The following is a 19,947-nucleotide window of genomic DNA, read 5'->3' as shown; positions in this document are numbered from 1 at the left end:
TAATTCAACCCAGTGATTATAAAGGTATAATTAACAGCTCCTGCCTCAGAATCATTTGGATTTTGTAAGGAAAAAGAAAAAAGGCAGATTCACATCTACTGGAATCAGAATGAAGGAAAGTGACACTTAAATCTGAGTTTTAAACAAACTCCCCATGTATTTAAATCATCCAAAATTTAAGAATAGAGTGGAGCCAAATTTCGCAGATCTCATTCACAAGCTACTTCCTCCTCCTAGCAGGACAACCTGCGGGGTGTCTCTTCCCTTCCTGCGCCGTTTCCAGACGTCGTCCACATGCCGCAGGCCTTCTCGCCTGAGGCTTTGGTCAGTCACCCTCAGTCCGAAAAGCCCAGCGGACACTCAGACCCTCGCTCCGCAAAGGATTGGAGGGGGTGGGGGCTACGCTACAGGTCAACCTAAAAGGCGGGAGGGGCAGCAAGAGAGCCGAAAGGGAGAGCTCTTTGATTGACGCGAAAAATGCCCAATGAGAGAAGAGGACTAGTGACGCTTCCGCCCTAATGGGCAAGGCATTAGCTATTTCAACCAATCCAGCTCAGAAATGTCTACCTTGTGGGAGGTCTTGAGGCTGCTTAGGTCGTTGTCTGTTGAACCGCTTGTGGAAGTCGTTCGGCTTTGAGTAGGGGGTTAAAGTCGTTCTCGAGAGGAAAGTCTCTGGCCGAAGAGAAAATGAGTTTAGCTCTGAGGTCGGTAATGAGGAGGCGGCAATGCTCTCCACACCACGCAGCGGGCCCCAGGGTGGGTGTGTGTGGAAGGGAGGCAGCTTGGGGCGAGGCAAGGAAGGGAATGCAGTTTGGGACGAGGGAAGGGAGCCTTGGCCACCTTTCCTGGGCCAGACTCCTCATTTTCGGGGCCCGGGTGAGCTCCGTGCAGTTAGACGGTCATTTCTGTCAGGCCACTGGGCTTTGGACCCCAACAACCTGGGTTGTTATAGTCTCGAGGAGGCAGTGAAATATCGCGAGGTTTCTACGCTCTTGTTTATGTGAACTAGGAAACCAGGCCTTGGAGCATCCTTAGTAAAGTTCCCGTCATTCCTTCGCTTATGGCCTCCACCGCAGCTCCCTTCCTGCTAACATCTAACCCGTAGATTTTAGAAATAACGTAAAGCCCTCCTTGCTTCACTATGTAATAGTAGACCCATTTTAGTGCTTTTAGTTGGTAATCTCTTAGATTCCCTGAGTTTATTTTTCGCTCATTTCCAACCACTAACCTACCATTTGTTGCCTACTTCCCAACTCCGACTAGGCGTGTTACCGTAAAAATACCTATAGAGTTACACCTAACTAAAAAGGTACCGAGTTCTGATAAGGCATAATCGTGGTATCCTTGGCTGGGGTCAGTTGTCGGTGGTTTGCGAACTTGCCCTCTCAAAATCTTGGGAAAAGAATGGCCGACCCCCAGAACGTCCAGGCTTGTGTGAAGTGGGGTCTCCTGTGAAAGCAAGATCTACCTCAGCTTTATCATATCTCTTTTGGTCACTTTCTAGTCATCTCTTGCCTTTTGTGTGTGTGTGTGTGTGTGTGTGTGTGTGTGTGTGTGTGTGTGTGGTAGATTTCAGAGAACAAAGCAACTTAAAATGCAAACAGATAACGTGTCTAATAAAATCAACTGGGTTTTTACATTTTCTAAGTTTTACAGAATTCTTCTGCTTCAAACTTGCAACCCTATTTGAAAATTTGGAACATCTCAAGATATTTCTGGCTTTTACAATAAATTCCTTTTTTTCTTCAGCCTTTTTCAGGGTTTATGAAAAATTAAATCCAAATGTATATGTTAAGTGAGATTTACAAGACAGTTGACTCCACATTATTATATAGCGTTAGCACAAATATGTACTTTTCTGGTGTTTAATAGTATGCTTAGGCTAAGTTTTTTGGGTGATTGTTAATAATATCAGTGGGAGAAATTGCAAATAAAATGCCAAACTTAAAAATGTGTAATCTAAAAACACTTTTGATCCACAATGCCAAAAGAGTTTATGTTAATTGATGAGTTAGATGTCTTTTTGTAGTAATTTTGATAGTTATTAACACTATAAAAGTAAGCCTAATATGTAGTGATCATCAATTGTGAATTCTACTTTTTTTTTTTTTAACAGACATTGTAAAACGAGTAACTATGGGTGCTTTGTTTTTTTGGGGGGGTTCTGATATAAAACTAATGTTTCTTATTCACATTTCTTGTTTCTTCCATAGTAATATTAGTGGAAATAAATAAAAAGCCAGGAGGAAGGGAAGTAAGGTCCTCATTTCTTTAATAACTTAACACTTTTCAGTTTTAGGAAGCACAAGTTTATAGCACCTTAGTCGATGGGAAGAGCAGGGCTTTGACTCATGTAAGGAAAATCTCTTCCTTTCATGTAAGGAAAATACTTCCTTTTTAGAAATTTAGGTATTTATTAATTGGCTAATTTTTTGTATTTTTGGATTCTTATTTGAGTCATTTAGAAGCATAGGAGAATGGGATTAAAGTGCAATAAATAGGGTTTTCTGTCTTCATTTCGTAGAAATGAGCTTGTAGTAGACAAAACAAAAAGGAAAAAAAGAAGAGAACTCTCTGAAGAACAGAAACAAGAAATTAAAGATGCTTTTGAACTATTTGACACGGACAAAGATGAAGCAATAGATTACCATGAATTAAAGGTAATATACTCGACCTCTATCTGTTAAAATGATTTGCATATTGACAGTTGATTAAAAATATATTTATAAATATTTTAATTTGGTTTTGGAAATATGAAATCATTTTAAACATTTACCATTAAGTGCTTTTAATAAAATTGAATAGTACTTGTAGCATATCTTTTTAGAAACTCCTTCTCATATGGTAAAATGAATAGTATAATGTAAAAATACATTCCTATGGAGGGGCTTATTTTTCATTCACGTAGTTAAAAAAAATAAAGCTATGGTATTTAAACTATACTTACCGTATTCCTCTTCCCACTTTGGTGTTTCTTCTTTTTTGGTGACATATTTTTCAGATTGAGGGAGTGTTACTCGTTTTTTAATTTGAACATGTTGGTAACAGTCTCATCCTGTTTTCTCTGGTGCAGGAAACATAAGTGATATCTGATGTTGACACAATGCTAATGGGGAAAGTGTCAATTTTAGGTTCTAGAAATATTTATAAAGAATCAAGGGGAATTGGTATTTAAGGTAGGTTGGATCTTACACTCAGCACAATGAGGAAGATAGTATTCTTATAGCTCTGTACTCACAGTTTCTTTTAGTTACCCAGTTTTGATCAATTCTTTTTTTTAATAATGTTTCTTCTATTTGTTGCTATTGTTATTATATTGGTTTGGGATCTTAGTTCATATCTGAAACTTCCTAATTGGTTTCTCTTTTTCCTGTACACTCTCATTAAATTCATCTTTCTAAAATTCTTTCATCATATTATTCATTGCTCATAAGCTTTATTTTGTATACTCCGTAAAGTTCACATTTTTAAAAATTTTTATTGAATGCCCTCCACACTTTTGCTACGACCTACTTTTTTTCTCATTTGCTAACTGTTTTCTTCTACCTAATCTCTTCCTATTCAGGTAAGGTGAACTGCTCTATTCCCTGTCTTCAAGCTTATTCTTTATTTTAGTGTGTATTTTAATACTAGTCATTTTTTTCTAAATGCCCTTCTGCTCTACTTCATTCGTGCACCATTTAAGGAACAACTATAATCTTCTAAATTAGACTTCTTTAACCATCTCTTATTACTTGTAACTAGTATCTAGATCTCTTCTTTCTCTAAGCTCAGGGTCCTAGATTACTTACTTGATAACTAGTCATAGAGAATCTGATGAAAATTCTTATTTTAATTTTTTAATCTCTTCTTCTGTATAACTTTTTAATATTTATATTATACCTTCTTTCCATTTTGATTGTTAATAGTTTGAAAATGAATAAGCCATTAAAATTATCTTTCACAAAAGTCAGTGCATTGTATAGTGTATTGTCTAAACTCATTGATTAGTTTGTCATATTAAAAAAGGGATATATAGATGAAAAAATTGCCATCTAATTTTAGTACTGAAGAAAAACTATCACTATTATTTTAGAGACATAAAATATGCGAAAGAATATATGTTTTATTGATGTATTGTAACTTTTAAGTACTAAAAACTTATTTGAGAATGGGAAATCACTTTTGTAAAAAATGCATTATAATTTGCTTTTCTCTTTTAATCCAAAAGGTGGCAATGAGAGCCTTGGGGTTTGATGTAAAAAAAGCTGATATACTGAAGATTCTTAAAGATTATGACAGAGAAGCCACGGGGAAAATCACCTTTGAAGATTTTAATGAAGTTGGTGTGTATTTTAATAGTCTTTGTAATCATCAATTGTTAGAAAATTACCTAACTATTTTAAAAATTCTCTCGGTTGTGGAATTTTGTTACCGAGTATATATGATATGGATCTTAATTTTGGGTTTTTTTTTGGTATTTTTTGCTGATTTTCAAAGAAAAAAATAAGATTTATTGCTTCATTGTAAATGGGATTTATCATTTTGTCTTTTGTTCTGTTCTGAAGATTTTAACCAAGGAACTATTGTATAGCTTCTTATGGAAGGATATCTTTCCATGTAATGTGTGCCTATATTTTGTGATAAAACTAAAAAAAATCATCAAAAAATTATTTTCTTGGAATTCCCTCATGGCTCAGTGGTAAGGAACCCAAGTTCCTGTCATGGTTCAGTGGTAAGGAACCTGACTAGTATCCATGAGGACACCAGTTTGATCCCTGGACTCGCTTACTGCGTCAAGGATCTGGAATTGAGGTGAGCTGTGATGTAGGTTGCAGATGTGGTTCGGATCCTGAGTTGCTCCGGCTATGGTGTAGGCCAGCAGCTACAGCTCCGATTCAACCCTTAGCCTGATTCAACCCTTAGCCTGAGAACTTCCATCTGCTGTGGGCGTCGCCCTAAAAAGACAAAAAAAAAAAAATTATTTTGTTACAGTAAAAGGTAAAATATGGTATTTTTGTTTGGAAAATATTTCCTGAGACCATTCTTAAATATGATTTTTGTTGGCACAGTGAGAGGAGAGGAAATTGGCACCAGTTGGTATCTTTGGCTGTTGATGAAGTTCCTGCCCTCAGGTTTACAGAGCTTGTGAGGGGCTGCCTACCCTGGATGACCTTGATCTCAGAGAATAATGTCATCTCTTTAAAGCTGCAGGTGGGGAGAAGATTGTAGTAAGGGAGATAGTTGACAGACTGGGAACAGGAGAAAACATTTTAGAACAACTGACTGGGTCATAATATAAGCATAATTTAGTTATTTTTACATATTTAAAAAATCTAGAAAAAATTTATATGCACATATGCACATGAACTGTTTTAAATAGTCAGTAAGTAATACAGAAAAACAGAAAGAAATGGCAATTAGAATATGTGGAAAAAATAGATTTATTCGTAATTTTCTTCTAATCTGAAAATTCAAATGAGGACATGAGGAAAAGGGAAATTAAAGAATAAACCCAAACAAGAAAAAAAGCACAGTACAGAAGATCCCCCAGTTTGTGAACTAATAGATGACTAAATATTTAGAGAGGCAGCTTCTCCCTTTGGGGATCATATCCTTTTTTTCCCTCTAATTTGTAGAATTATTTACTTGAGAGAGAGAGTCACCTTTATTTTCCCAGTATGGAAGCTTTTCTGGGGTTTATAAACTTACTTCAAATTTCAACTTAAATTGAAACTTCAACCTGGTTTAAGTACAGTGGAAATGATACTACTAGGAAAGAGCTATAAGTCAGGCACATTTGGTCAGTGTAGTGGTTTAGCATGGACATCCTGGTACCAATTGCTTGGGTTTAGGTCTTGGTTTTGCCACTTACTACCTTTTACTTCTTTGCGCTTCATTTTCAACTATAAAATGGGGACAGTTTTACTATCTCATAGTTGTACTATACTTTATGAATAATAAATAAGTTAAAAATACGTGAAATGTTTAGCAAAGGGCTTAGTATATAGTAAGTCATATTAAGTATTTTTGTTATTATTTAAAAATTAGTCTTTGTTTCAGTAGCTGGAAAATAACATATATATACCACTGGAATATAAAAGTATTACACTCCATGTATTTATATTTTTTCGAATTTCATTTTTTTCTGTGGTTGCTGGCTACTTTAAGCACTATATAATTGTCTCTAATAATTTTATACAACACATTGTTTCATCTTAAGTGAATACAGTTTTAAAAATTTTGATAATTAGCAGTTGAGGCGAGAGTCCCATGCTGGCGAGTCTCTACCTTTCCTGACCCTTTTCTTTGTTATTAACAGAGCAGAAATACTGGGTTCTTTCTAGAATGAATGGCCATGAGTAAACTTCAGTCTGACTTTCAAAGATCAACCTTTGACAGGCTCAGTAGATACTTTAGCTATCCTATGACTACCTATTGAGAATACCAACTATCAAATAGAACTTTATATCGCTGTTTGGGAATCACATGGTCGAGAATTTTGTTAATCCTCACTTTTTGATTATTTTAATATAATAGATGAGCACAGATGAATATGTGTTTTGTTTTTTGCTTTTTAGTGCTGCGCCTGAGGCATATGGAAGTTCCCAGACCAGAAATCAAATTGGAGCTGCAGCTGCCGGCCTGTGCCACAGCCACAGCAACGTAGGATCTGAGCCATGTGTGTGACCTATACTACAACTCACTACGATGCCAGATCCTTAACCTATTGAGTGAGGCCAGGGATGAAACCCACATCCTCAAGGGTACTTGTCAGTTTCATAACCCACTGAGCCACAACTTGAAATCCCTGACTATATGTTTTATATTTTGGTACAAATAACTCTAAGTCAGGACATTTGATTCTATCTCCTGTCTATTACTGTCTAAGGATATTGTTTCACAGATATTCACAGGTATTTCTCTATAAAGTTTGGCACTTTGAATTCTTCCCATTGTTAGAAAAAAGTATTAAAATATATTTAGTGTAAGTTTAGAGTTTAGAACATCTGAGACCAGCAACTAATAGGTATTTTAGGAATTGCTACTTAAGTCAGATATTTGTACTCATCTATTTTTGGCAAGTATTATTATTTTATTGTCTATGTGGAATAGAATATTGTGTTATTTTTTTGTTTTGCTTATATAGCAAACATCTGCTGAATTTTTTTTTTTTTTTTTTTTGGCATTTGATACTGTGCTGGGATGAGAGAAGGGAATTAATCAAAAATTACTAAGAGGTTCTTCTTTCAAGGAGTTTATTATTTAAATGCAGGTGACAGCAAGACATGGTGCTCTTTGGAGAATTACAATTTTGTGTAGGGCAGGCACTGGGAAACTGCAGCCCTTGAGCTAAATTCAGCTGTTGTCTTTATGCTGCCATATCATTTTTTTATGCTGCTCTTGTGATACCATGGCAGAGTGAGTAGTTGGGACAAAGACTTCATGCTCCCCTCTCTCTCCAAACAAGCCTAAAATATTCACTATCTGGCCTTTGAGAAGAAAGTTTGTCAGTTCCTGTTCTAGATCAATTAAAAAAGACTTTGCAGAGAGGATTTTTAATTTAGGCTTTAGGGATGGGAATGGAATTTCATCTCAAGGAGAAAATTATGGGAGGAGTAGCAAAAGGTATGAGCAGAGAAAACAGCAACAACAAACATAGCAGAAGTATAGCATGTTTGGAAAACTTCACTTTATCTCCTCTTCTAGGGGATAAGAGGGAAATGACTGGAAAAGTAGGATTGGGCCAGACAGATAGAATCTTGTATAAAATAGAATTTGTACTCTAAACAGCAGATCTATGTCAGTTTTTAAAGAAGAGGAGATGATATGTTTTAAAGAGGTAACTGTTGAGAGTATTAAAGATGGGTTGGAGGGAAGAGATACTGCAGGCAGAATATACAGAAGATATAGTTGGTCCTCTCTATCCCTGGGTTGTACCAACTGTGTATTGAAAGTCTTACTGGAAAAAGTTTCAGAAAGTTGCAAAAAGCAAAACTTAAATTTACCGAGTGCCTGGCAACTATTGACATAGCATTTAGATTGTTTTACAGTGATTTACATAGCATTTACATTGTATTAGGTATTGTAAATAATCTAGAGATGACAGGAGGATGTGCATAGATTATATGTAAATACTGTGTGTCCGATTACGTATCCTTGGGGGATTCCTGGAACCAATCCCCTATGGATACAGAGGGACTGTTTTTTTGTTGTTGTCTTTTTTTGTTTTTTTTTTTTGTTTGTTTGTTTGTTTTTGCTTTTTAGGGCCGCACCTGTGCATACTGAGATGCCCAGGCTAGGGGTCCAGTCGGAGATAGAGCTGTTGGCCTACACCACAGCCATAGCAACACAGGATCCAAGCTGTGTCTGTGACCTACAGCACAGCTTACGGCAATGCCAGATCCTTAACCCGCTGAGTGAGGCCAGGGATTGAACCTGCAACCTCATGGTTCCTAGTTGGATTCCTTTCCACTGTGCCATGATGGGAACTCCATGAGGGACAATTGTAATAAACTTTTTGTGCTGAAGGTTCTAAGAATGAAAAGAAAAGGGGTACATTTAAAAGCGAAAAAAATGGTATCCTTTGTACTCTAGGATCTAATCACTGATTTGCTTTAAAGTTTTATTTTTGAATTTACCCTGTTCTTAATGATTTTTATAAGGTATAGGCCTAACTTTTGAGTAAGTACATTTCTGATAGTGTAAAAATCATTTGGAAATAGAGCTACAGGGACAGAAATTTGTGAAATAGATTGAACACACCTTTATTGCCTGTATGTCAGTTGATTTATTTTCATTGGAAAAAATGTATTTCTTGTAATTAAATTCTACTTTGTAGAACAGGAATAGAACATGAAAGCTTGGAGGAGAGTCACTATAAATTTGTAATGTTTTAGTTGTCCGGAATGATGGATATTTATAGTTCCCAAGAAAGTTGCATTCTAAGGCAAAGTATTGATAAAAGATTATATAGACACATAGTCTAAAGTTACTAACACAATTAAAGCACCAGTGGGATATGAATTTATACATCTTGGAGCCCCATCTGTTCTCCAGATCACCCTGTTGTTTCTTTAAGTACATTAATATTTTCAGCAAGCTGCTTTTTTGGTTCACCTGTCATGTAAATTATTTAATTGGTGAAGAAAATTTCTTAACACTTTTTTTTTTCCTTGTCCTGCTTTTTTGTTGGGACTAAATTCAAAATAAGTTGAGTATGAGCCATAGAGTTAAGTGTGGTATTTTATTTTGGTGTTATGGCTGTATATATGCCAACTCCTTTTTAACTGAATATTTATGAGCTTTGATGATTTGCATACTTATAGTAATATACTTCAATTAGTTACTTGGAAGACTTTTTGGATAAAGTTAATGGATAAGAGAAAACCATTGAATGTATGTAACATTAGCTTGAATAGGTGCTTATTCTAAAGGGTACTCAACTAGATACAATGAAACCAGTAAAACAGCAATTTGTAGGGGTCTTGAATTATATTTTTCTTTTTTGGTACATTAAACGTTCTAGTACTTTCCATCTACAAGCATTTAAAAATTTTTAATTCTATAAACCTCAGTAGGACTGACTTTTTTTTTTCTTTCTTTTTTTTAAGGGCCACGCTTGTGGCGTATGGAGGTTCCCAGGCTAGGGGTCTAATCAAAGCTGTTGTTGCCGGCCTACATAAGAGCCACAGCAACACCGGATCCGCCACATCTGCGACCTAAACCACAGCTAACAGCAATGCCAGATCCTTAACCCACTGAGCGAGGCCAGGGATCAAACCTGCAACCTCATGGTTCCTAGTCGGATTTGTTTTCGCAGAGCCACAATGGGAACTCTGGACTGACTTATTTTTAATGGCACAGTGAAGGTCATAAATATCTTCTGTGGTAGTGGTAGACTAGCATATAGAACTAACTCAGAGATGTTTGCTATTTTCAGAATTCTATCTAGTAACTTAAAAAAATTTATACCACAGATTTAAAAATTTTTGTTATTGTGATTGTTGATTAAAGACTGTGGTAATAATGAAAATATTGTTTAAGTTTACTAAATTTTTATTTACTATTACATTTAGTATATTAAAATACTTATTACTATTAAAGTCTGAAATTGCGTGTAATTTTAATTTGGCTGTCTGAGAGTTACTATCTTGCTGAACAAAATCGCTTTGACTTTAGAGAGGTCTCCTTCCCAGACCTTTCCCCCCCGCCCACTGCAATCAGATTCAATCCTTTTTATAACTGCTTTTGGGAAACCAAGAGGTTCTTCTAATCATGAAGATACCAGTGGAATTTTCATCTATTGTCTAAGAGTGTGTCTGTATCAATGATGGTAGTTACTTTGTTAATTTGTCAGAGGTGTTTTCTTTTAAATTTGAGGAACAGCCAATATTACTATTAAGCAAACAACTTTTACCTAGTTGGTTTTTATTGTTTGATTTTTATAACATCTCTGCAACTCATTTCTAAACTCCTAGGCTTGTGTTTCTGATGCTAATGTAGCCTAGTACAATTCTTGATAATAGTAGATCTTAAATAAATATGGTACATAGTTTTAAAATTTTTGCTTCTGTGATACAGTTATGTTTATCTTATAATGGGATAAATTGTTAATAATATAAAGGTTAAATTTTAATATATTGATTTGGTCTTTATAATTTTATCTCTGGAGCTTTGGGCTCCAGTATGGCATTTTTATTGTCAAACTAAATATTGACACATTCACAGCTTTAATTCTTATCTAATACTTAGTTGATTTCACAAATGAGTGCTATAGTGACTATAAAGTTTTGGTTTTCACCTTTTTTTAACTATAGTGACAGACTGGATATTGGAAAGAGATCCACATGAAGAAATATTGAAGGCATTTAAATTATTTGATGATGATGATTCAGGTAAAATAAGCTTGAGGAATTTGCGACGTGTTGCCAGAGAATTGGGTGAAAACATGAGTGATGAAGAACTTCGGGCTATGATAGAAGAATTTGATAAAGATGGTGATGGAGAAAGTAAGTTTCAAGTAAAACATATATTCCAAATATTCCTAATATATGCATATAGTAAATTTTTCTAAAACCAAATTATTTTCAAGATTCTTTGCAAACTATTTAATGTAAATGTCGTTTATCCTGTAATGGGCTTTTTGTATAAATACTACTATAAATACTACACGTACTCAGTTTAGAGTGAAGCAGACCTTTAAAATCTACTGTGTAGATTATAATATGAAGTTCCATACTTTAAGAAAGTACTTTTCTTTGAGGATGAAATATCTCCAAAATTTCAGCCACTCAGTAAAATTTCAGCTTTAATACCTTCTTCCTCAAGCTGCATGTGCATCTAAATTGTAACTAAGTTCTTTGCATCTACCTTTCAGAGTTTTTGAATCTGTTTTATTTCTTTATTGCTGCTGTCCTAACTTAGGCTCTGATTTCTTTGTTGGAATGTTATCATAGTTTCATTTGTTTTTTCCTTTTTTTGTGTGTGTGTGTGTCTTTTTAGGGCCACACCTGTAGCATGTGGAGATTCCTAGGCTAGGGGTTGAGTTGTAGCTGTAACTGCTGGCCTGTGCCACAGCCACAGCAATGGGAAATCTGAGCCGTGTCTGCGACCTACACCACAGCTCATGGCAATGCCAGACAATCCTTAACCCACTGATTGAGGCCAGGGGTTGAACCTGCGTCCTCATAGATACTAGTCAGATTCGTTTCTGCTGATCCATGGCAGGAACTCTTATTTTCTTGAATGCCTGCTGCGTACACTGTTCTGTTTGTTAACTGATGCTACCCAGTGACAAAGGCTTATGTTGTCCCTGCTCTGCACTCTATGCCTGTAAGCCTCTACTCTCTTACTAATTTATTCTAAAGCATTTTTTTCCCTAAAATACATTTTTAGTGATTTCATTTTCCTGTTCTAATGCTTAAAATGATTACTCAGTGCCTACAGAGTAAAATCCAAAGCCTTCTGTGATCTGTCCTACCATAAGTATCTAGTTTTATTCCCCACATTATTTTTCTGCTTTCTACTTTAACCCTCGCCTCCATATAGTATGCACACTGTCACAGAATACACTCTATCCTGTCTTTTTATGTTTTGCCTTTCATGCTATTCTTTAATCCTAGAATGTTCTGTTTGCCAATTTGTTGGCTAAAATGTACATTCTGAGGTTCTTTTTAAACTCTGTTTTTTTTTTTTTCCTCAAAATCCTCTCTCAGTGATCTCTGTTTAAAAATTATGAGAGCCCATTGAGGGCCCATAGCATTTAGAGAAACAAGCTATTTTGACACTTCTATATTCTGCCTTCTCTTAGGTATATACATGTGTGTCTCTCCAGTAATATTGTGAGCCTGTAAAGGGCAGACAATCATATAATGTGAAAGACCTAAGGTTTTGGACTCAGGGAGACCTGGATTTGCATTGAATCTCTACCACTTACTTAATTGCCCTAATTTTGTGCAAGTTTTCTGAGTCTCATTTTTCCTATTTATATCAATAAGAATGGTAATACCTTCCAGGATGGTTATGGGCATTAAATGAAAATAATTGAAGATACCTAGCTTTATTTTTATTTATTTATTTATTTATTTTTTGTCTTTTGTCTTTTTAGGACTGCACCTGCAGCACATGGAGGTTCCCAGGCTAGGGGTCTAATTGGAGCTGTAGCTGCTGGTCTACGCCATAGCCACAGCAATGCCAGATCCGAGCTGCGTCTGTGACCTACACCACAACTCACGGCAAGGCCACACCTTTAACCCACTGAGCGAGGCCAGGATAGAAACCTAGTCAGATTCGTTTCCACTGCGCCACGACAGGAACTCCAGAAGATGCCTAGCTTTAAATACAAGCTTATTTTCCTTTTTTTCCGTCTTTGTAGTCTTCATTTTTTTTTAACATGGTGAGTACTTTGATGTTTGCCGACTTAAGCAGCAAGCAGGAGTGTGTGTTACAGGAGATACATGTTGATATAGTCCTAACTATATATTTTTACTTATATTATCTTGAAAATACTGTCATGCTTTAATAAGGAGATAAGACTGTAGCAACTAGTTATCAGTTTAGGTTTGTAGATTGTCCATTAGAATTGTGCTCTATTGTGCTTTCTCATATTTATGTGACTATTATTTAAGCATTATACAACATTTCTTTTTCTGATGCTAGCTCTATGAAGAGTACTGATATAGTTACTTATATTTTAAAACAGAAATGATTAAAACTTGAGAAAATTTAAAGGATTTATTTAGCTGTTATTCTAATATTTGGACTTTGCATCCACTGCCTTCATATTTAAAAAATTCTTGTATCCTCCCTAGCTGTTGATTATTACCCTAAATTAGCTTTAAAGGAGTCCTTTATGTAAAAGTACTTTCTTCAGTGGTAGAGCAAATCATGGTATGTCTATTTTCTAAATCTTTAATAATAGCTACTATGCGTGTCAGAAGATCAGAGTTATAAAGTTTCTTTTTCCTGTAGGAGGCACATGCAATACAGATTTTAGTTATTAGCTTCATTTGATATTAGTAGAAAATATCAATTAGGAAGCTGCTCTTAAATTCAAACTTGATATGAGTGTTTGCTTAGACAATGTGTCCATTTCTTGTATTCCTTGTTAGACTGCTCTACCTACTGTTGCTTTAGAGTCTGAGTTCACACCTGTGCTCCATTGCTAGAAAATTTTATTTTAGTGGATCCTTAAAACATTTCTTCAATCTTCACTGCTTGTCTTACTCTGCTTTAAGTCACTGTACAACTATTGCTTGGCAATCCTCCTGTCCTTTATTCAAATGACTAAGAGGCAAATAACATTTTTTTCTCCTTTTTTCCCTAGTGGTTGATTACAAATAAAATCTACCTGACACATAATCTTTTATTGTTAAGATACATGTTTTTGTGGAGGAGAAGAGAGTGGGTCATATCATATTAAAATAGCCTAAGTTTGTAGTTTCCAAGACAGGGTGTGGGTGTCTAGGGGTGGGGACCTTCTGAAGTATTGCACAGGGCTGGGAGTTCATGTATGCATCAAATATTGTCTGTAGACCTTATGAATAATAGTATTGATGTACATGCATATTTAAGCTGTTATTTTTCAGTTATTTATCTAAATGCTATTGTGATTGATAAATACACTTATTGTGTAAAATTTATAGTACCTGTTTGACATTATCTACTTCTCAAGATTTACTGAAGACAGCTGTTGTAGCAAGTCCTGATAATTATTGCTGAGGTCATTTTCATATTCAGAAACAATGAGAACTACAACTCAAATCTATTTAGTGGGACTAGGAATACTGCCTTAACTTATATTGGGTCTCTGCAGCTACCTGAAAATCTGCCCAGTTTTGAAAAAGTAACAAGTTAGATTTTATCATAATGTTAATCTGATCACTTAATCTTTTTGTTTGTTTGTTTGCTATTTTTGGCTGCAGGCAAAGTTTTGCCTAGATAGAACCTCTTTCTTTGTATATTTTAAACTATTAATAATCATAATACTTTGCTGCCTTTTTTGTGGACTTTAGTAGTTGTTCTATATTTATGAATTTTTCATACTGTTCAGTTTTTCAGAGCAATGAAAGTGTTTTTATTGTATATGTAGAATAATAAATGTGATGAATGAAGAATTAAAGGAAAAGAAGACAATATGAAGTATAAATAAAGCTATGGTAATGATATAGAAAGAATCCCCCCCCAAGATATATAAAACAGAGTAAATCTTTTTGAGTAAATGGAAGTAACATTATTTATTTATATATTTATTTATTTTGTCTTTTTAGGGCTGTACCTGAGGCATATGGAAGTTTCCAGGCTATGGGTCTAATTGGAGCTGTAGCTGCCAGCCTGAGCCACAGCAACACAGGATCCGAGCTGTGTCTGCTACCTACCTGGCAGCTCACAGCAATGCCAGATCCTTAACCCACTGAACGAGGCCAGTGGGTACTCCTCCGTCCTCATGGGTACTAGTCTGGTTCTTGTTACCGCTGAGTCACAACGGGAACTCTGGAAGTAACATTTAAAAAGCCAAAGTGGACCATCTTCTGAGTAACTGAGATGAATGTTAATGTATGTTAGATTCTATGTATAGCGTGTTGTGGTTATTAAGCATCACATGCTAATCCCATAGCATGTTATGGATTATGTCACTTGATTTTCATAATAGCTTTTGTGAAACCAATGTATATACCTATTTTTGCATAGTGTAGATGAGGAAACTGAAGCTCTGAGAGTTTAATAACCTGTCTGATATTATTACAAAGCTAATACATGGCAGAGCCAGAGGTTAAACTCATCTCTCCATAATGACAAAGAATATACTTTTAACCATGACACTGAATTGCCTCTTGTGCTATAAAGTAAAATATTAATTAGATTTCTGTGTTCATGGAATTTTTTTAACTTGAATACTGTTATAGGAAACAGTGTATTAGTAAAATATTCAACTGGCACTTTGAATGTTAAAATTTGTTTTTTCCCCTCTGGAGCCAGATGGTCTCTGAGGTACTTAATCTATTTAATTTCTCTAAAATTCTTTGTTTTAATGGCATATAATACGATTTACTCTGTTTAATGATTGATTTATGAAATTTTTATTTAAAAAGACAGTGTAGGAAAAAGTGAAATGCCATATTTATTTGATTCATTATATTTCATTATATTTTAACACATGCCTATTTTAAGGTAGGCATTGTGCATTATTAAATATAGGAACTTGGTATAAGATATGATTGGAGGTCTCTTGTGGCACAGCAGATTAAGGATCTGGCATTGTCATTGCAATGGCTCAGGTTGCTGCTGTGGTTTGGGTTTGATCCCTGGCCTGGGAACTTCCACATTGCTGCAGGTGTGGCAAAAAAAAAAAAAAAAAAAAATATATATATATATATATATATATATATATATATGATTGATGTGGAAGGTAGTAAAACCATATGATTAAGGGCATCACCTATTCTCGTAATTGTCTGAAAATCTCACTGATGATAAAGGAACTAGTTAATTTCCGTAACCACTTTTTTCCGTAAAAGTGAGCTTTTATGTTCACTTTTTTGGATTTATGTATTCTGGTTTTAGGTGTGAAATTATGAAATAGTTAAAAGTACTTTTGAAATGCTACAGTACTTTAAAGTGTTTATACACAAGTAATATAAAAATTAAGTTGTTGTTTTAGAACTGTATGACGCTTACTTGAAATTTGAGTCTTGAGTTCCTGTTGAGGCACAGCAGAAATGAATCTAACTAGGAACCTTGAGGTTGCTGTTTGATCCTTGGCCTTGCTCAGTGGGTTAAGGATCTAGCTTTGCTGTGAGCTGTGGTGTAGGTCGCAGACGCAGCTTGGATCTGATGTGGCTGTGGCTGTGGCTGTGGCTGTAGTGTAGGCCAGCAGCTGTAGCTCCAATTCAACCCCTAGGGAACCTCCAAATGCCACAGGTAAGGCTCTAAAAAAAAAAAAAAAAAGAAATTTGAGTCTTGAAATTTCAATTTGAGAGAAGAAAATTTTAGATCTTTAAGTAACAAAGCAAGTACTTCTTAGATTTTGAATATTTTAATCATGGTTCTGTTATGCTGTTAAAATGATTTGTAGTCAAATCATTCTAAGTCTGCTTTCCTTATGTTGTTTTTCTTAAAAATATATTCTTGTTTCCTATTTTGGTCTAGATGCCTCTTTCTAGATTGATTAAATTAGGAGTTTTTAAATGAAGGTACAGATAGATGCAATTGTTTAAAATTGTTGTATATCTTGATTGTTTTTTTTTTTTAACTAGAGAGCGAGCAGTCATAACCTTTCTTAAGATACTGAAATGTATTCATTTAGCTACAAAGGTTAAAGATCAGTGCTATAACTTATAAAATCATTGAAAGTATTTTGAATACTACAGGTTTTATATTCTGTTCAGTTGTGTCTAGCATACCGTCTTGTAGATGTTTAATATTGAATGCATGAATTTAGGTCTTTAAAGGCTTTTGGACAGCTCATTCTTAATGCCTTATAGCTTATTTTTGCACTATTTTTTTCTTTAACTATGTTTTCAATGGTGTTCTCCTACCTTAGCCTTCCTTCCACCTCCTGTTAAACCAAATTCTTTGTTTTTATTTTGGATCCCAAATCAAGATTTATTTTTATCTAAATTTTTCTCATTAGTAATAATTTTTCCCATTTTGTTGGATTTTTTTTTTCAACACTGATATGTGGCTTTTATTTTAATAATAGATCATGTTTTGTCTTGGGAATTCTTTTGTAGTGCAGCCAGTTAAGTATCTGGCCTTGTCATTACAGCAGCTTTGGTCTCTGCTGCGGTGGATGTACCATCCCTGGCCCGGGAACTTCTGCATGCCTCAAAAAAACCCCAAAAAACAAAAAACCAGAAACAGATCTTTTTTTTTTTTTTTTTTGTCTTTTTGCCTTTTCCAGGGCTGTTTCCCGCAGCATTTGGAGGTTCCCAGGCTAGGGGTCTAATCAGAGCTGTAGCCACCGGCCTACGCCAGAGCCACAGCAATGCGGAATCCGAGCCGAGTCTGCAACCTACACCACAACTCACGCAATGCCGGATTCTTAACCCACTGAGCAAGGCCAGGGATCGAACCCGCAACCTCATGGTTCCTGGTTGGATTTGTTAACCACTGTGCCATGACGGGAACTTCCAGATCATATTTTGTATTAGACATTTGTTCTCTGTCTCACATATAAAACATGGCTAATATAATTATCGAAACTTGTGTTTTGAGTGGTTTCTGGAGTCAGTATACTTTTTTCATTCACAATATATATATTTGATCTCTTCAACTTTTTTAATTGGTTAATTTTTTTCTAACTTTTCATTATGAATCTTCTCAGACATGGAGGAAAAAAATGTTAGACTAGTGAAATGAATACTAAATTAGCATTTTACTATATTTGCTTTAGTGTGTATATTCTTTCTGAGTCATTTGAAAAATAAATCGTGAACTTAACACCTCCCTAAACTTTTGGTATGCATCTCTTAAGAATAAAAATAGTATTTTTTTCATAACTATGATGCCATCTTTACTCATAAGATAATAATTTTGTAATATCACCTAATATTTTCTTTACTTCAGGTTCAAGATATTCTAGATAGGAATTCCCATGTGTGTTTTCACATGCAACTCTTAGTATGGTGTGGCATTCACTAGACAAAAATGTTTGATTCATTGGAGTGTTTTCATATGTCACTATCTAAGGTGTTTTAAGAGTTAAAAACACCTAAAAGATCATCTCGTAGTTCATTATTTTCATTTGAAAAAAACTGAGATGCAGAATTGTTGTGTTTCAGAGCTATGACTAGAATTCAGGTCTCTTTTCTCATTATAGTGTTCTTATTATCAAAATTATCATTCATAACTTGTGTCTTGTTAAGATATGTGTTAAGTCTTGGGCCCATGAACTCACCTGTTTCACAAATTTGAAGCATTCCTTTCTGAACATTTCTATTGCCAGTTCATGTGTATGTTGGTTTTTTAAAAATGTTTATTTTATTATTTTATTTTATTTTATTTTTTTGTCTTTTCTAGGGCCGCTACCGTGGCATGTAGAGGTTCCCAGGCTAGGGGTCTAATCAGAGCTGTAGCACCAGCCTACGCCAGAGCCACAGCAATGGTGGGATCTGAGCTGCATCGGCGACCTACACCACAACTCACAGCAATGCCAGATCCTTAACCCACTGAGCGAAGCCAGGGATTGAACCCGCAACCTCATGGTTCCTAGTTGGATTTGTTAACCACTGAGCCACAATGGGAACTCCTTTTTTTTTTTTAATTATGTTAAATAAGATTATCATTAATTTATTTCTAGATTGCTTTCTTAAACATGCTTTATAAATTAGAGGTTCTTATGAATTTTATTTATGTTTTTGATAAACTGACAATCTATCAGTGATTATTTCTTGCATTGCTGTCCTTATTTTATAGTTGCATTATTACCTTGGTGATGAAAATCAAATCTGTATCTTTAAAAATTACTATTTTTCTGGATACTTTTGAGGTATGGTGACCTGGTTTCAATTAGTGTTTCTTTAAAATAGGCTTTTAAATACATAAAAGTTCAAAAAACAATTTGACTTTTTTTCTAATTCTAATATTTTTTTATCCTTTAGCATTCTAATCTACATATATGATGTATGTAAGCTTATTTGTTAAGAAAGGGTTTGCCAAATGTGCTAGTACAGTAAAGGTTATAAAGAGAGTTTAACCATCTAAGAAATTTTAGATTTCAAGTTTTTAGAACTGTTTATTGTGTATAAATATTATGATTATGATGAACTTTTTGTAACTTACTATTATGTCTTTTTCCTAATTAATATTATATAATACTGTATTACATTTTATATGTTTTTTTATTCATGAAGTTCAGTTTAATTAATATAGTCAACTTCCTAGCAAAGAAGTAAAAGCAAAAACTGTATCTTGGTTTATTAAAAATTTTGTGTACTATGAAATTTAAAGATACTTATTGTAAAATAGTAATATTGTTCTCTGAAAAAAATTGTATTTCTGACTTATATTTTTCTTTCTTACCACAGTAAATCAAGAGGAATTCATTGCTATTATGACTGGTGACATTTAAAGAATTACATGGATAAACACTAAGAATGTTGAAGTTATCGTCTTATATTCTATTTTTGTGCCTGGAGCCATGTTAAAGAAAAAAAAAAATTAGTTCTTTTTTCCCTAAAGGACCAAAAAGAAGCATCTTATGTATTCATATTTTACTACTGTCAAGTTTCTTTGTATGAACAGTATTGTTAGTACTCTTAATAGTTCAGCTTTGTATTTATAATATAGCTTTTATATATATAAAGTTTTAAAAAATTGAATCATGTGGTACACATTTTTTGAAGGTTTTTTTTTTTCAGCATTAGTAGTCACTTTTGGTGTACCTGTTTTGTAGACGTTCATTAATAAAATGGTTAGTTTTTAGTATTTTAAAATTGGTAAGTTTTTTCTTTTATTTTGATTCCA

The 19,947-nt window shown here is 34.6% G+C and overlaps 1 protein-coding gene and 1 long non-coding RNA gene across 3 annotated transcripts in view; one reads left to right on the top strand and one right to left on the bottom strand.

The window, feature by feature from the left end:
* The window catches only part of LOC102167126 (uncharacterized), a 43,741-nt gene extending 42,809 nt beyond the window's left edge, over nucleotides 1–932 (bottom strand). The window contains exon 1 of the long non-coding RNA XR_002342050.2: nucleotides 568–932. This is a non-coding gene — a long non-coding RNA (uncharacterized LOC102167126). The remainder of the gene's footprint in view (nucleotides 1–567) is intronic.
* Nucleotides 598–19,916, top strand: CETN3 (centrin 3). Of its 2 annotated transcripts, none has more exons than XR_014838356.1 (5): nucleotides 598–704; nucleotides 2,525–2,660; nucleotides 4,211–4,325; nucleotides 10,800–11,583; nucleotides 12,687–15,673. XR_014838356.1 is itself a non-coding variant. In XM_003123777.4 (5 exons), the coding sequence occupies exons 1-5, from the start codon at nucleotides 688–690 to the stop codon at nucleotides 19,550–19,552; spliced, it is 504 nt and encodes a 167-aa protein (XP_003123825.1). In that variant the 5' UTR covers nucleotides 598–687; the 3' UTR covers nucleotides 19,553–19,916. The 2 variants fall into 2 exon arrangements, 1 of the variants encoding a protein (XP_003123825.1); XM_003123777.4 differs by lacking the exon at nucleotides 12,687–15,673 and adding an exon at nucleotides 19,509–19,916 and having other exon boundaries at nucleotides 10,800–10,991.
* Nucleotides 19,917–19,947: the final 31 nt, after the last annotated feature.

The sequence above is a fragment of the Sus scrofa genome, chromosome 2 (genome assembly GCF_054392235.1).
Source record: "Sus scrofa isolate SSC_HxYL_T2T_F1_AM1 chromosome 2, Sscrofa_HxYL_maternal_Yorkshire_Landrace_v2.0, whole genome shotgun sequence".
Classification (NCBI taxonomy): Eukaryota; Metazoa; Chordata; class Mammalia; order Artiodactyla; family Suidae; genus Sus; species Sus scrofa.
The sequence above is the reverse complement of the archived record's forward strand: the minus strand, read 5'-3'. Positions and strand labels throughout refer to the sequence as shown.

Bases quoted from the DNA above. Each gene is read 5' to 3' on its own strand.
- CETN3 (XM_003123777.4), top strand. The intron at 2,661-4,210 runs GTAATATACTCG...TTAATCCAAAAG, and splicing joins TAGATTACCATGAATTAAAG to GTGGCAATGAGAGCCTTGGG. The intron at 4,326-10,799 runs GTGTGTATTTTA...TTTTAACTATAG, and splicing joins TGAAGATTTTAATGAAGTTG to TGACAGACTGGATATTGGAA.